This window comes from Tauraco erythrolophus, chromosome 2, assembly GCF_009769465.1.
Source record: "Tauraco erythrolophus isolate bTauEry1 chromosome 2, bTauEry1.pri, whole genome shotgun sequence".
Lineage (NCBI taxonomy): Eukaryota > Metazoa > Chordata > Aves > Musophagiformes > Musophagidae > Tauraco > Tauraco erythrolophus.
In genome coordinates this window covers 128900492-128916428 of record NC_141466.1, presented here as the reverse complement: position 1 = coordinate 128916428, position 15937 = coordinate 128900492, and the positions used below count along the sequence as shown (strand labels likewise).

General features: G+C 36.1%; 1 protein-coding gene across 1 annotated transcript in view; it reads right to left on the bottom strand.

The window, feature by feature from the left end:
• USP34 (ubiquitin specific peptidase 34) overlaps nt 1-15937 on the bottom strand; it is a 139590-nt gene that overhangs the window by 33996 nt on the left and 89657 nt on the right. Inside the window, exons 39-48 of the mRNA XM_086631894.1 lie at nt 15582-15686; nt 14398-14453; nt 14174-14294; nt 10456-10639; nt 5364-5527; nt 4333-4398; nt 2493-2639; nt 2351-2407; nt 2173-2250; nt 1343-1437 (exon numbers count right to left, since the gene is read on the bottom strand). Coding sequence (XP_086488020.1) covers nt 1343-1437; nt 2173-2250; nt 2351-2407; nt 2493-2639; nt 4333-4398; nt 5364-5527; nt 10456-10639; nt 14174-14294; nt 14398-14453; nt 15582-15686 — 1073 coding nt within the window. The remainder of the gene's footprint in view (nt 1-1342; nt 1438-2172; nt 2251-2350; nt 2408-2492; nt 2640-4332; nt 4399-5363; nt 5528-10455; nt 10640-14173; nt 14295-14397; nt 14454-15581; nt 15687-15937) is intronic.

Genomic DNA, 15937 nt, shown 5'->3' with positions numbered 1-15937 from the left:
ATTGTCCCTTGGAAGAAATGCCAAATTTGCTCCTACGGTATGAATGACGGTTTTCTAAAACGGTATCAGAAAATGAGTCATGAACGAATTTAACAAGGCAAATCTCCTCCTTAGACAAAGCTACTACCTCATAAAGGAAAAACTTCAACGCAGACATATTACAGAATCATAGAATGGTTTGGGTTGGAAGGGACCTTAAAGATCATCTAGTTCCAACCCCCCTGCCAGGGGCAGGGAAATCCTCCACTATACCAGGTTGCCCAAAGCCTCATCCAACCTGGCCTTCAACACCTCCAGGGATGGGGCATCCACAACTTCTCTGCACAACCTGTTCCAGTACCTCACCACCCTCAATGTAAAGAATTTCTTCCTTATATCTAACCTAAATCTGCCCTCTTTCAGTTTAAATCCATTGCCCCTTGTCCTATCACTACACGCCCTTGTAAAAAGTCCCTCTCCAGCTTTCCTGTAGGCCCCCTTTAGGTACTGGAAGGCTGCAATAAGATCACCCCGGAGCCTTCTCTTCTCCAGGCTGAACAGCCCCAACTCTCTCAGCCTGTCTTCATAGCAGAGGTGCTCCAGCCCTCGGATCATCTTCGTGGCCCTCCTCTGGACTCGTTCTAGTAGCTCTATGTCCTTCTTGTGCTGGGGACTCCAGAGATTTTGTAGCTTATGTTGGGGACTCCTTCTTGTGTTGGGGACTCAAGATATTTAATACATATCTTGTATTAAATCTCATAAACTTCACATTTATAGTTTTAAAGTAGATTACTCTTTCACTCATGTCATTTATAACAGCTACAAAAACAACTATGAGGTTTTTCAACTCTAATAAACTTGTTAGTTGCAATACAGTAACAAAATTTCTATTTAGCTTTCTCTTTATTAGCAGACTTCTTAAAATACAGAAGCATTTTTAAAACTACCAATTTTAATTAAGAAATTTGGAGCTACGTATGAAACCTAAGCAATTATCCTATATAATGAATAACACAAGTACTGAACAAACTCTGAAAGTGTTTGATCTTTTAAGAATGGGAAAGATAACAAAATTCAAAAGTACTAATTAAAAATTCCTTTTTATTTACATTTAAAAAGGTCATGAACATTTTACTATCTAGGTGATCTTTTTCTAAGACACCTAATACTCTATGTTTTGGAAATTAGATTCCTTACTTATGCGCTCATGTGCACAGGGCCCACATCCTCATAGGCTCACACTGTAGCAAACTGAATTAAACCACAGTCCTGTTTCATCCAAAGGATTACTCTGATTAAAATAGCATTTTCAGTAATTTCCTAAAGAGAAACATTAGGAATGTCTATTTATTCTTAAGCATACCTTTTTTCAGCCCGCACTTTCTTCCCACAATGAGAACATGTATACATGTTGTCACCTTCCAAGGTATCTTTAATAGTTACTTCATCAAGAGATTCCTACATATAATAAACGAAAAAAGAAGAAATTTATGTTTATCTTAAATATTTATATCTCGTGCTTACACAGCATGCCTTACAAACCTCTCTCTCTCAATCTTACAGTAAGTTTAATTAACGTTTCTGTAAGTTATGAAATAAAGGTGGTCAAAGGCACCAAAAAGTTCGCAAAAAGAGCATGTAACTGAACTAAGAAAAGTTTGACATTGTTACACAAAAAACAGTTCCTAAGTCAAACATGAAATTAAGGAACCAATTGAGAAAAACAGTCCTCAATATTCCAAGCTGTCCCAAAGAATTCAAGTGCTTTAAATTTCAAGTGTGGGGATTAACAGTTGTTTAAAAAACTCCAAAGTATAAAATCATTTTAGGCTAAGTTTTAAATTAGCTTAATAAGCAACAGTATGTGTATATAAAATCTTTTGATATTTACAATTCTCTCATAAAGGACACAGCCACAATATTTTTAAAACTCAGAAGGGAGTAAGTCATTACTGACTATAACACAGCCTTTAGTCAATTCCAAATGGCACCAGCTGATAAAGTGTTGTGTTGAAAAGATGAAACAATTCAACCAAATTACCCGGTAATATCAACCTAGAAATACACCAAAACCTGGAGTACAGATGCAGAAGGCATCAACATATTCAACAGTGTATGGTGCAGTCTTTCTACTTGACTGCAGCCATTTATACGTGTGATCTATGGTACCTGTCTCAGCCTGGCATTACTTACATAAATATTCTTCATATCTGCCACTTGGCATCTTACTGTATAGAACTCTTCAGCAGTCTGACTGACATGCTCACAGTCCTACATCACAGGAATGAAAGAGAAAAGCAATGACATAACTATTTTGAGAAGTTAAAAAAAAAAATCCTTGAAAAGATAAGGATAGGGAAAGAATACTTACCAAAGAAACAACATTGTTTGTGATAACACCTCCAAATAAACTTTTCACTGTATTTTTCTGTGAATGAATTAATAAATTCTGTCAAGGCAATTTGAGCAAATCTGTAAGTTTTTAAGCTCCTTTTTGCTCCCTCTTAACTCACCAGTTCTGGAGACATTTCTTCTATTTTTGTTATTAGGTCAGTGAAGAATTCAGTCATATCTTTCTGCTCTCCAGTGTTCAGTGGCTGCTTATCCATGGTATAGGTTTTACAGAAAGGCCTTGGATTGTATGCCTTACATTCACTTTCCTTTAGGTAAAAAAAATCCAGCAAAACAAATCAATACAAATTCTTACATTTTGAAGTGACACAGATATATGGAACGTACACATACAAATGTCTACTTAAAAAAAGGACGTACTTTTCCATACAGTATCTCCATATACCTATCAGGTAACATTTCTGATGAAATATAAAGCCGTTTTTAACTAACTGATTATCATTATTATGACATTAATTACTAAAATGTCATTTGTTGAATATTAAATAATATTTAACAAAATACTTAATAAAATGAATTATTAAAATAAAATAACTTGGCTGAACATGTGATACATTCAGTTTCTGCATCTCTGTTCAGACACAAAATATGATACGAGAAGCATCAGCCTGTATTTAGGTATTTCTGGGCATTATTGACTTAAACCTTGCACCCTGGGAATGCAGAACTTATTTATGGCAGCAGGAACTTGGCTCTTGTAAACAACAATATACCTCCTGTTTGCTTTTCAGGCTGTGCAGCAAGACAGCACTTCCTGTAAATATTACCTTTTTTGGAATAAAGTCTTTCTTCAAGACTTTAACAATGGTAAATCTTCATAGAATTTTACATTCCCATATTATTTTATGCTTATTTTTTTCCTGTGATTTATGGCAGGCACTAGACACCTAAATTCCTTTCCTCTATTTGTCTTCAAAGCAGTTATGAATTTCTTTCACAAAAGCCAGTGTCAAGAACAAAAGCACTCAAGTCTCCTCAGTTTTTTCATTATTTCAGAAACGTTTCACTATTTTAACAACAGTGAACACCTGTGAACTGCCTCAATTTTGTTTGGTTCTGGAATTTCAAATTTTGTAGTTGTTTTTTAATGCTTTATTTCAACAGATCAACCTTTAAAATACTGGAGCAAGGAAAATGCAATGAACAAAAATAATATCTTGTATTTTATCATGAGGGAAACTGAGGCAAACAAATCATTTCATGATTAAACAAAGAATCAAGCTCAGAGCCCCTTACATCAAGGTCCACGTGAAACAGGATGAATGACAATGGTGTTGGACACTCACAGCAGAGTGTTTGTTAAAAAGAAAAAATAATTTATTGGGATCTTGGCATGGTGCTCACATATGGAATCAAAATATCCTAACAGGGACAGCCAGTTGGTGTCTGGTGGTGATGGCAGTCTGTTGCTAGGGTCCTTGCAGTGGTATCTTCAGTTAGACCTGGAGAGACTGCTCAATCACCAATTTGCTAAATTCTTATGATCCAGCTACAGAGAGTCCTATGTGACCTACCCAGCACCTGTGTAACTCATTAATTACTATTGCTTCACCTTAACTATGTACAAAGTATCTCTTAAATCCATACAAAAGACTGTCCTAAGTAGTCATGCCTGCAGCACAGTTTTTATCTGTCATTTACAAAAGTCGATTCAGAACTTACATTTGAGAGCTGGTGCTTGCTCATTATAGTTGGTGCCCAATATTAAACCCTACCTTAGATTAGGATTTACCCTGTCTCTTCACGAAAACTATTTTGCTGATGTTTGCTTAACTGATTTGCTTAATAACAGCTTTAAAGTGGGTAAAAACTATTTTGGTTAAGACACTCATTTACAAAACCTAGGCGCAATGGACTTTTGCTGCCAAGAATTTACATATAGAATGGTAACTCCCTTTTTCCCGATATAGGACACTATAAAATATCCTCTTTTGCACTTACCATTAAGTATGTAAACATTTTCTGGAGTTCTAGTAGAGTGGTCTTGTGTTTCATATCTTCTGAATACTAAAAGAAATTCATAAAAGAAAACTTTATCGTTCTGCTTATAACTTTCTAAAAAACAGCCCTTAAAAAGATGAAACAATCATCTTAAATAAAAAAACCTCAACAACTTTATTGTGGACAATTAAGAAAAATGATTGTTTACAAGAACACACAGTAAGCTATTTTACACTTGTATATAAAGTACTACCTACTTGGTTTTTGGCATGTCAACATTAAACCTAAGTCAAAAAGTAACATTATTTTCTAAAAATTTACTGCGCCTAGGAGCTTTTGGGAAGGTATTACAAAAAACTAGTAATTTTGGAATATTTTTTTTCAATTCATAGATGGTGTGGGAGTTCCATCGACCCTTTATATAACACATTTCACGTGCAGACCAGCAGCTTCCCTCTTTTATATTATTTTTTATTTATAAATGGTTAATTCTAGATGAAGTTAAGTAACAACTACCGATAAATTAATGATAACAAAAAATTATGAGGTCACTGCCAATTTGAATGTTTCACACATTATATATGCCCTGTTGACGTCAGGGACCAAAATTAAGCTTTCTCTTTTACGATAAATAGCTCGAAGTAATAATATTATATTTCTGGAAGTTAATTTACAGGACTGGTAGCATAAGAGATACATGCTCTGGGACTTTATAAACATTAAAGAAGATGACATTCTAATAAAATGATGAATTAGGAGTTAAGAAACAAGAGAAACATGAGTTTGAGAACATATTTAACTACAATGTCACCTTAAGAGCGTACTACATTACAAACACATTTTTTAAAAAAAAAAATTCCTTCACTTTAGGCATCAACAAAAGAATCCAACTTGAACAAAAATCAAACTAAAGTCCTGAAGAAATACTCTTTATTAAGAAATGAGTCTTAAAAGTAAGCCTGTACGTTATCAGTGTTTGCAGTGATTCTAAATTTAAACTTCTATGCAAATCCACACAAGGAACGTAATACCTTTGCAGTAAAGATTGCTTGTCTGGCCTCTGGGATCATGTACAGCTGCTGAATGGTGGATGCCAAGTAACATGTTGCTCCAAGATTGGTTAGACCCACAAATCGACATTCGGCGCGAACATCATCATGCGGCCAATAATCCCACTTATAAGGTGCATGTGAAGCTGGAAAAAATACCAATCATGCATGTAGAAAAAGATCAATTCAAAGTACAATTTAATAAGACATAAATACAATTAAAAGCTTTATGCTTACATTAATAAAATGCATCCTGTTTATGCATTCTACATTTACAGACACAAGCCAGGCTCTACCTGCTCTTTAACAAAATGCTCTATAGGTACATCAAGAAAATCACTTGATATAGGAGTGAGCCCTTCTAGGTGCCACAATATTTGGGCTGCATGTCATTTGCTGTGCTCTCCAAAGCATTACTCATGGCAAGCATCACCTCTTACACTTGTTGTAGGGATAGTATTACACATAGGAATGGTCTTCCAGCCTCTACCTTTAAACTAAAGTTTGGTAAAATCACATAATGTTTGCATCAGCAAGAGTATCCATAAATTCTAAACATTGGCTGCTATGTGTTTTTGGTTTTGTTTGTTTGTTTGTTTTACATAAGAAAGGTGTTTTTATAATACAAGCCAACCACAGCTCTCTTCCAACACTTGCATTGCCTGAACCACTGAGAACACTTAAAACTGATAACATACAACACTTAAAAGCTCCCAAACGTACACCAGTCATTCCGGCAGCACAAAAATTACTCATAATTTCTACTACTCATTCCCATGCACCCCTGTGTCACACTGAAAGAAAGCACAGCAGTCGCTTCACCCAGAGACTCAAGTCAGGGAGCCTTCCCCTCACGTAACAAAGCACAGATTTCGCATCAGAGATAACCACACACGGGGCAAGAGCTCTTTTTTCAGAAGAGAAGCTGGATTCAGAATGACATCTACTACAATGGACGCCAGGTTAACAAAAGATCTTTTTGACCAGTACAAAAAAGATGGATAGATGCTTATCAGAGATAAGACACAAAAGTGCATGAAATAAAGTGCTTGGCTATACACAAGCTTGAATAAACGTGGCAACAGTTTTTATAGGAAGAGAAAGAATGGTTTTTATTGCACTTCAAAGCTGTATATACCAAAGGAATCTGCAATAGACAAGAAAAATAGGGGTAAGCAAGAAGTGAATTGCCTAGAAAATCAGATTGAAAAGACATTTTCTTTTCCTTTAAGTTTTCTATTCCTCTATATTTCATACCAGATGTAGCAATCTATTTCATACACAGCATGGCACTAGATAAGTCAGGCAAGTCTGACGGACTCTGCTTAATAAGCCTTGTTCTGATACGGCTGCCAAGAAATCAGAAGAATGGGAAAGTTCTCCTCATCTGCCAGTCAAGGAGATGGTAACCAGACTAGTAAAACGATTTGTAAGTGATTAGCACTGCTCCTAGACACTGACTGGCTTCTCTAGCACCCCATGCAGGAGAATGGAACAGGAAATTAATCATTTAAGCTGCAGAGGCAACTAGATGACACAGGCACTAAATTACGGAGGAATTAATCCAGTGTCTAAAGAAATTCACTGCAGCCTATCTTCCTTGGTACACAAGAAGTTTGACACAAAAACTCACAGCACACCTCACTTTGCTATTCATCCCCAAGGATATCATTCTCCGTAAAGGTAGAGTCTCCTACAAATAGTTCAGCACCTCTATTGAAGGGTATGTTCAGATATACAGAAAAAAAAACACCACAGAAAAGTAGTTTGGATTTATTTCACAACTCACAAAATCTACATTGTTTCAAGATTTAATTTTTAAATCCTTAAATATTTTGTCAAAGATTAAAGGCTCATTAAGGATTGTTCTCAATTCATACTACCAGCTATAAATTCAATAAACTATTTGGCATCCTCTGAAGAGATCCTCACATCTTCAGAGACCAGATCCACAAGACATTCTGTTACAAAACAAATAATTGTTGTAATCTTCATTTTGGCATTGGCATCAAAACAACTATTAGCCCTGCAGCTTCAAGTAGGGAAGGAAAGAGTTTTAATTCTCCTGTTTCAACAATCTCAGTAGTGTGACCTCATGTTACCTGGTTACACTGGGCTGATCGGCCAGTTGAAACAGCTCTCCTCCACGTTTAACCTCCTAAATAAAGTAATTCACACGGCAGAACACCACGAAACTCCCTCCTTTAAAGGAAATCCTTAAATTGCAACATCTTAATTCACCCTTTCTGATGCAAGGACTCAGCACCTATCGCTCTACTTATAGCTCATCGAGTTGTAATCACAAAGAAATGAGATGACTTCTTTATATTTCGTGAGAACAGTTGGGAGTATCTTCCTCCTACTTCTATCGGACAAGGGCTTTCAGAAATTTGACAAGGAATTTCTCAGCAAGATCCTGTTTTCTCCACCTTGCGATTTTTAAATGACTGTCCTCATTTTTATAATAAAATCTTTTCTTCTTCCATATGGATCTTAACTAGAAAGGTAAATATGAGCTTCATTTATGTCCATCTTCTTCATTCCTCACAGTCGTTACAGAAATCGGCCTTTTCTCAAGAAGAGAGAGAGCAACTTGTAACCAAACTTGCAATGTTCACATTCTATTTTAAGCAAAATAAAACTGAATTTCTTCCTCTTCAAATAACTGTGCATTTCTCTATATTCCACCTTCTGATCATGCTTCTGCTCCAAACATAACATCAGACACTATCTTAAACCTCCCAGAAAGTGAAGCAGCTGGTCTTGTCTCCCTTCTTTGAACGGAATGTTTTCACTAGTCTTGGTCTTCAAAGAAAGCAAAAGCCCAAAACACTGCGAGAAATTTTATGAATAACAGAGGGTATCTGAATCCCCTCTTCAGTAAGATCAGAGTCTGCATTAATTGCTAGCCCTCCTTGTTGAGAAAAGGGAGGAGAAAGGTAAGTTCACACCAGCTGCTTCGAAGTTCCTATCCTATGGTATCACTTGCTGAAAACCCATGAAAGCATCCCTGTTTCTTCAGTTAAGAACACCGTAAAACCTCACTACAACTACTTTACATAATTCATACTAGTGTAAGTCTGAAGAACTGTATACAGTTGTACGTTTTAACATGACTGCCAGATAGTCTTAGTAACATACTTTTTAATCAGAACCCTATTTTTTTTGGTCCCAAGTATACTAGATATACTTTATTTTTTTTTGAAAATTTTACTTTATTTTGCCGCATTAAATGAGAGCCATCTCTTAAGACAATCCTGGCTTTAATCTGTTAAGAGTGTAAGAAAAAAAGGTAGACCAGCAGAGACAGCAATTGGTGAGGCTAGAGGAAAACACTGTACAAGTGGTAGGATCAAAAATGTCTCCAATGAACTATAAAACTAAAATGTTAAAAGGAAAGACAGGATGGAAATTTATAATATTTTCCTTAATGGTTCTCCTAAGAAGAACAGAAAGGCAGGCCTAAGACTAAGATTTTATAAGATTACAGAGACAAGCAAAGTGGAAAACTCAGTTTTAAGAATCTTTGGATCACATTAATGGAATAACAAGACTTTAAACAAATGAGATTATCAGAAGTCCTGTGTCAGTTACACATCAGAAAGAGACAATGGCAGCCTGCCAGTTGTAGTAAAATTAACATTCATCAAACTGAGATATACTGAATATGGAGCAGGAGCACAGACCAGATGGCTCTGGAGAACTCAGGAAGGAACAAGCAGTCTAGAGAAGAGTATCTGGAAGAAAGTTAACAACTGTGGTAAATGTTAGAGAAAACCTCAGCACCTAGGAATTACTGCATTTGGAGTCAGAAAAATACTAACTGTAAAAAATGAATTATTTCACCTGGAGAGACAACCTCAACAGCAGAAGATGTACTCACAGGAAACAGAAATATCTGATATTTTCATAAAACATATTCCTCATGACATTTCCCCTGAACATAGGAGGCTTCAGAGGTTTTTAGAAGACCTCAGGCATACAAGTATAGAACACAAAACATTATTATGATCAGATTTCTCTTTTCCTTCCTGAATTGTAAGGCACTAAATCAATTCCATAGATTATAATAAATTACAGATCCTCAGGTTACGGGAATTTAAACGGGGCATGTGGAAGGAAACCTATCAAGCTAAAAATGCATAACGAGAATTTGCAAATCAAAGATAAAATATTAACTAACTTCAATTTTTGGTAATTTACATATTATACATAAGAACTGAATTTCCAAAGCACAGGAAGCATGAAAGCCAAGAGGCATAACAAAACTGTGTCGTGCTGTATGCAGACATCTGGGTGCAGACTGAAGTCAACTGCAAACATACTGGAGACTCTGACAACACGACAGTGTTGTCAATAACCAGAACATCTCAGGTACCTCAGTGTGGTTTATATACTTTGGTTTACATATAAACATACCACGTTTCTTCATGTTAGAAAGGGAAAATAGAAATTAAAATCCAACGTAACACGTAAAATCCACTCTAAAAATGTTATCTATGTGTCAGTGTCATTTAACAGGACGACATACATTAAATAACCCATATTTAAGAGCAGATGATCTGAAAATTATACTTGCAATTTAACCCATTCGTTTGCTAGATGAGCAAAAGATGCCTACACCTGCTCTGTGACACCACCATGAGGGTGAATAAGTGGTAGAGCTACGGAGTGGAATTTTAAGAGCAGTGTTAGTGCCTTACTTCATTACTGCTTTTGGAAAGCAGGACTATTCAGTTTAATTCTAAAAATACTCCACGTGACCTTTGCATTTCCCCATTTCTACCTATGCTTTCTTAACAGATTATTTTTAGAAAGTCATTAAATGTAGACACTTGTGATGTATTTCAAGAGGAAATGGAAACTCCATGATTGCAGTACTGCTCACAACGGTGGCTAGCCATCCTCATCATGACACGCGGTCTTCAGAATGGGAGCCCACGTTACACTCCCATTTTCTTTACTGAACTTTATCAATCTGAAAATTCAAAACAAAACCAAAACGAACAGAAAATGCAAAACTACTAGTTTTCCACAAAACACTCAAAAGCTGTAGATGAATAAAGGTTCTTACACTGCATATGTTGTGCCATAACCCAGTTGTGGAGCAGCCTGTAGTTTTCCACAGACCCCTTTACCATTTCTACCAACAAGTCATAAGCAGCAGCCCGTGAAGAATGTGACTTGCATTTTGGCTGTTGTCTATCTTTCAAACTTGGCAGCAAGAACAGAAGATTGAAGATGTCTCTCAGAAACTCCTGTGAAACAGTTCAATCAGCAGGTTTAGCAGTATGAATACATTCTTAAAAGACAACAGTCATGCATTAACAATCTTCTAGAAATTCCTATACCTCTATCACTTAGAGAACTTTCTGACTTGTATACAAGTTCTCAACTACAAATTTCAAAAATTTTCTTCATACTACACAAAGTGCACTGTAACCACATTATAGCCTAAAGAGAAACACGTCCAATGAAGAAGAACGACTAATTATGTTTGATTCATGATTGATAATTTAATTTGACAAACCACACACATGGATTTTTAGTAACTTTAAGACCAGCTTCTCCTAGTGACAGACAGCACATAACCTTAATCACTCTACTAGTTTCAGTTTTATGAATCACTAATTAACCATAAAACACACACTAAATGATGTACCATGTGCGCTGTAAGTTTATTTTTATATTGTTTCTTCTTTGGAATACTAACTGAACTATAAAAGGCACAAAGCATAGCTGTACCAAGTCAGGTTGCCTTTGGATGACAAATACATATTACAAGCTGTTACTTATTTTTACTGTCCCAGATTAATACCCTAAAAAACTGAGATGGATCTGTCTAAACTTCAGTGCCTTCCTTGTACGTAGCCAATTATTTCAATAAAATTAAACCAAAAGCAAAATATTAAAAGGACAACAAAAATATATCTAGAGATCTGTAAGAACAGGTGGTCATACTCCTCCACAACCACAGCACCTTCAAAGTGCAGAATGGTGAAAAGGCTTTCCTACACCTTTCAGCTACAAAGCGAACGCTACTAATGAGTCATTTAAGTGGTATAATGAAAGACCCTGAGAGAAGAAATTGAGCAGAATTTATAAAGCAGTACTTCTACAAATTTCCTCAAACAACCAGAAATTCATGTGCATGCTTTATGACTAGGGCTGATGACAAGATCCACAGGCTACACTTCACTGATTCTGTACACTGTCTGCAATCTGTATTTAATCACTAAATCATATTAGTAGTGTATCATTTTAGTTGTCTACATAATCAGATAATAAATCCTCTGCCTCTACTGTAGAGTTTTACTTTTTTTCCCCAGAGATATCTTCTTGAATTTTTCTTAGGGACAGAATTCTTCCTCCATCTGCAGAGCACAGGCTACCAATCCAGCTACTAGACTTCAATTCTACAATTTCTAGACTGCAATTACAAAAACATTCTTCCTGAATTTCCCCATTCAGGTATATTCAGTTAAGAAGCTTTTTAAGCCAGACTCTGCTGTAAAATCTAACTAAATTCCAAGTATTTCAAAAAATGGCCTTCTGCAGAGTACACAGCAAAATCACCGTTAAAAGCCTTGTTCTGGTGTGCACAGGAATTCCTATGGTCTTAATATAAAATCTTATAACCAGGGTCTTATGTTTATAGCTGAATAACATCTAGAGGTCTTCTCCTGGCCAATAGTTAACAGTTCTTTCAGATTTCTCCACACTTTGGAGAAAGAAAATGCATAAAATTAAAAACAGATACCTGGTTTCTTGGAAGTTAGTCCATATCAGGAGTGCTTGAGGGGAAGCAGTCCCTTTCCTTTTCACACCTGACCAGATGCCAGGTGTAGATGATCACAACTCATCAGCAGACCAGGTGCATCTACTGAGTGAAGTTTTAGACTCTGCTTTCAGCTGCAGCCTAATGCTGTGCCGCAGCCCTTTTCAAACAGGTGTTTTAACAGCCACCTTAAGGTGCCCCAGACTAGGAAAGCAGTAACTTCAGAAATCCAGATCTGTCTTTTTCTGAGTAACACTCTCAATCTTGCATTTGTGCTGATTGAATTCTGACATGTTGGATCAGGGAAGACAAAAGAATTCTATAGATGATTTGGCTCAGAGGCTAAATGCAAAACCCCAATCTTGTTAAAAATATATCTCTTTACCATCAAAGTGGCCTTAACCTTTCTAGTTAAGATGTGATAGCTAGTATATGTTAAAAATGTATTTTTGTCAACTTAGTGTAGAATAAGGTAGACAGTGATTATCTATAAAAGGCATCAAAGAAGGGAGAACAAGTATCCACTGTTGTCACAAAATGTGACCTTTAAAGTTTGACAATATTTACTGAACAATAATTTTGTTTACTTAGTAAGAGAAGGAATCTGTAGGGAAGAAAAGGCACAGTGGGGCATCAGAATTCTTTGGGTGAATCTAAACCATCTTCAGTATTTGCCAGTGTATTTTCCTGGATGTTTTTTCACCAACCTTTGCTCAGAGGAAAGCATGTGGTTTCACAATCCTGTTCTACTGCATTGAACGCAATATAAAACTCTTCACTAATGCACTTTTTAAAGTGCAGTTAACAAGTGTTCTTAATTGTACATAGAATTAAAAAAAATTAATAGTAGATCATGACTTTGTCTCAGAAAACGTACTAAGTCCCTGTTTCTCAGCAAAGCCAAACTCTTTTTGAGAAATTTGTTGTGGATACTGCTCTGGTCACATTCACCCATTTTTCTAATCAAATTTCTGGCCTCCCTGTGACATACTACATACACGCTACGTACTTTAGGATTCTAAATAGTATCACTCCTCTCTACTTAAGCTTCCACTTTGTTTTCTTCTAATACTTTTCATATATTCAAGCTACATAAATCTGATCTCTGCGTACCTCTTCTATTTTAATTTCTACATCGTTCTCCACACTATACTCTGTGAAATCGAATTCTTGCTCTAATGTAATCTGCAAGCTCTCCATACTTAAAATACACTTACTCCAGGAGAATTTCATAGTAGTAGCCTTTTAAATGCTGTCAGCAATGTAACTCTATGCTACACTGTGCACAATGTGGGCGCTATTAAAACTTTTGGACAGTAAAATTACCTTCAGGGCCATATTATGAGAACAGATAGAGTAACAGACGGGATATATGCCAGGATATATGCTACAAAATTGGATACAGGGGACTATTTTCCTGGTGAAACCTCACTGGAAGTCCAATCATAAGCTCAGTCCAGTCTATAGAAAAACATGTCAGTTTAGGCCAGCTTTTACACCACAAATTTTAGTATCATTTTGTTTTAGACAAAGCAGATCTTTTTTAGCAGCTTCCTCTGCCTAGGCACTCTCTCATCTTACAAGCACAGGTAGAATGTAATATTCTTGTAACAGGTGTTTGCCACTGTGTACATGTAGAGTTTAAAAGGTACTTTTAGATCACAACCGTCCCAGAATATGGTCAAAAAGCAGCTGTTGTTGATCATTTTTAATGCTGATCAATACTAAAAACATTTGAAGATAATATATGAAAATAAACAACATTTCTAGGATGTAGTAACTCTAACCTGAAATTAAATATACTTAGAAAGGGAAGGGACTGCATGTGCTCCTTTTTAATAAAGGAATGATTTATGTGTTTTCATCCATCATCCTATGGCTAGAAATATGACATGCTCTCATATATCAAGCACTGCATCAAAATAGCAGAAAAAAAGGTGAAATTAAGAAAGGACAGTAAAAAGAGATGACGTTACTTTGATCTTTTCACGGTCTTTTGGTGTCCTTTTCTTACCTGGCCTTCACGAGAAAATTTAAAGGGTGGTTTGTGCTTAATAACACTTGTTGCAAGACGAAGTAGTCCTGTAAGTCCATCATCTTCTATATTACCATCTTGATGGTCAAGGATTTCTCTGCTATATATACACATATATACAAAAGAAATGTTAAAAGTCTGTCCCACTAACAATAAATATAATGCAACTTAAAAGAAATTACTGTTAGTAAACCAAACCTTACCTCCGAATGCAGTCAGCAAGATGTCTTGCTAGTGCATCTAAATCAAGCAGCGTGGTCTGATTAAAAATAAAGAAAATGGAATATGAATGGAAAATAATTATGTACTTCATGAACTACAACTTACAAGCCTAGTCTGCAAGTACAGTTATGCTTTTGGATGAAATTCTGTTACTGCACACAGAAAACCAGGGACAATTAAACCACATCTTTCAAACATGCTTGCAATAACATTTTAATAAATGTGATGAAAATGTCTTTTAAAATCAGTGCTGTACAGTTTGAATTAAGTAACATTTATTCTTTCAATTCCAGATCCCACAAACATACTATCTCTACCATACCAAAAAAAATTGAATAGTACTGTTTTAAAGAGAGGTGTTTAATTGTTATTTCTCACAAGAACACACAGTCTGTCATTAGGAGGCTGAAAAGCCCTATTGGCATTTCTTGCTTGAGCAACATGCAGATGAAGTAGGCAGAACTGCAGCCTAGCTAAAAGGTTCAATAAATAAAACAGAAATGGAAGGGAACTGGACAGAGGAATGGGGGCAGGCGAGGAGGAAAATTTTTGCCTCTACTGAGGACATCCAGAATCAGGAGAAGACATGACTTTTCCATTCTGCAGAAATTAGGATTAAGGCTTTATCTTCCTCCCTACCCACACTTCTGCCACAACACAGAGTGAACTAGAGAGATTTATGCAGGGCTACCAGCCAGCACAAGCAGTTGCAGAGTGCCCAAAAGGTAACCCTTTAGAGATATTTCAAAAGTTGTGAGTTTTCTAGCCTGTGCTAAGTGGCTGTTAACTGAAATTTTTTCCTCTTTCAGCTTCAGTCAAATACCTGATTACCTCCTCCTTAGACCACACTGAAATTATCGACAGTGAATCTCTCAGATAATTACAGTATTCCCAATGTCTGTTACCTTCACCTAAGTTCACCCTGCTTGTGCATTATACCCATTCCCCCTTCTTGACTCTACAGGTTCAGTATTTGAAGCTTTCTTTGGCCAAGAGCTACTAAATACACAGAGAGCAGGGAAAACTGGGAGATGGTAAAGATCCAAGAGCTGTTCACAGCAGCTTACCGTATCTTAAGTAAAAATGTCTCACACTGAAGTAAAAGTAGCCTGAATATCCCAATTTAAAACGCAAAACATTCACATGAATGCGAAGCAAAACCTACCTGACTTGCATCTTTGACATGTATGTTATCAATCAGTTTGCACAGCAGCCAAAAGTACTCCTTACAACCTGGTCGCAGCACTGTTTCTTCTTCATAATCCTCTATCTGTGAAAAGAAATTGCTTTTGTTCTGAAGTACATCAGACAAAATAACTGTCTTAAAAAAAGGTATCAACCCCGTAACTGTTAGAAGAATATTGCTTTCTACAAGCCCCTATTTAAGACAAGTCAAATATAAGAACAATGTATTTTACATCGGAAACAGTGTGTGTTGTATTTTTCTTCTGAAATATTTATTAATTTTCTTGAAAGATTGTCAGGATGATCTGCTAGACACTTAAAAAAATTTAAAATACT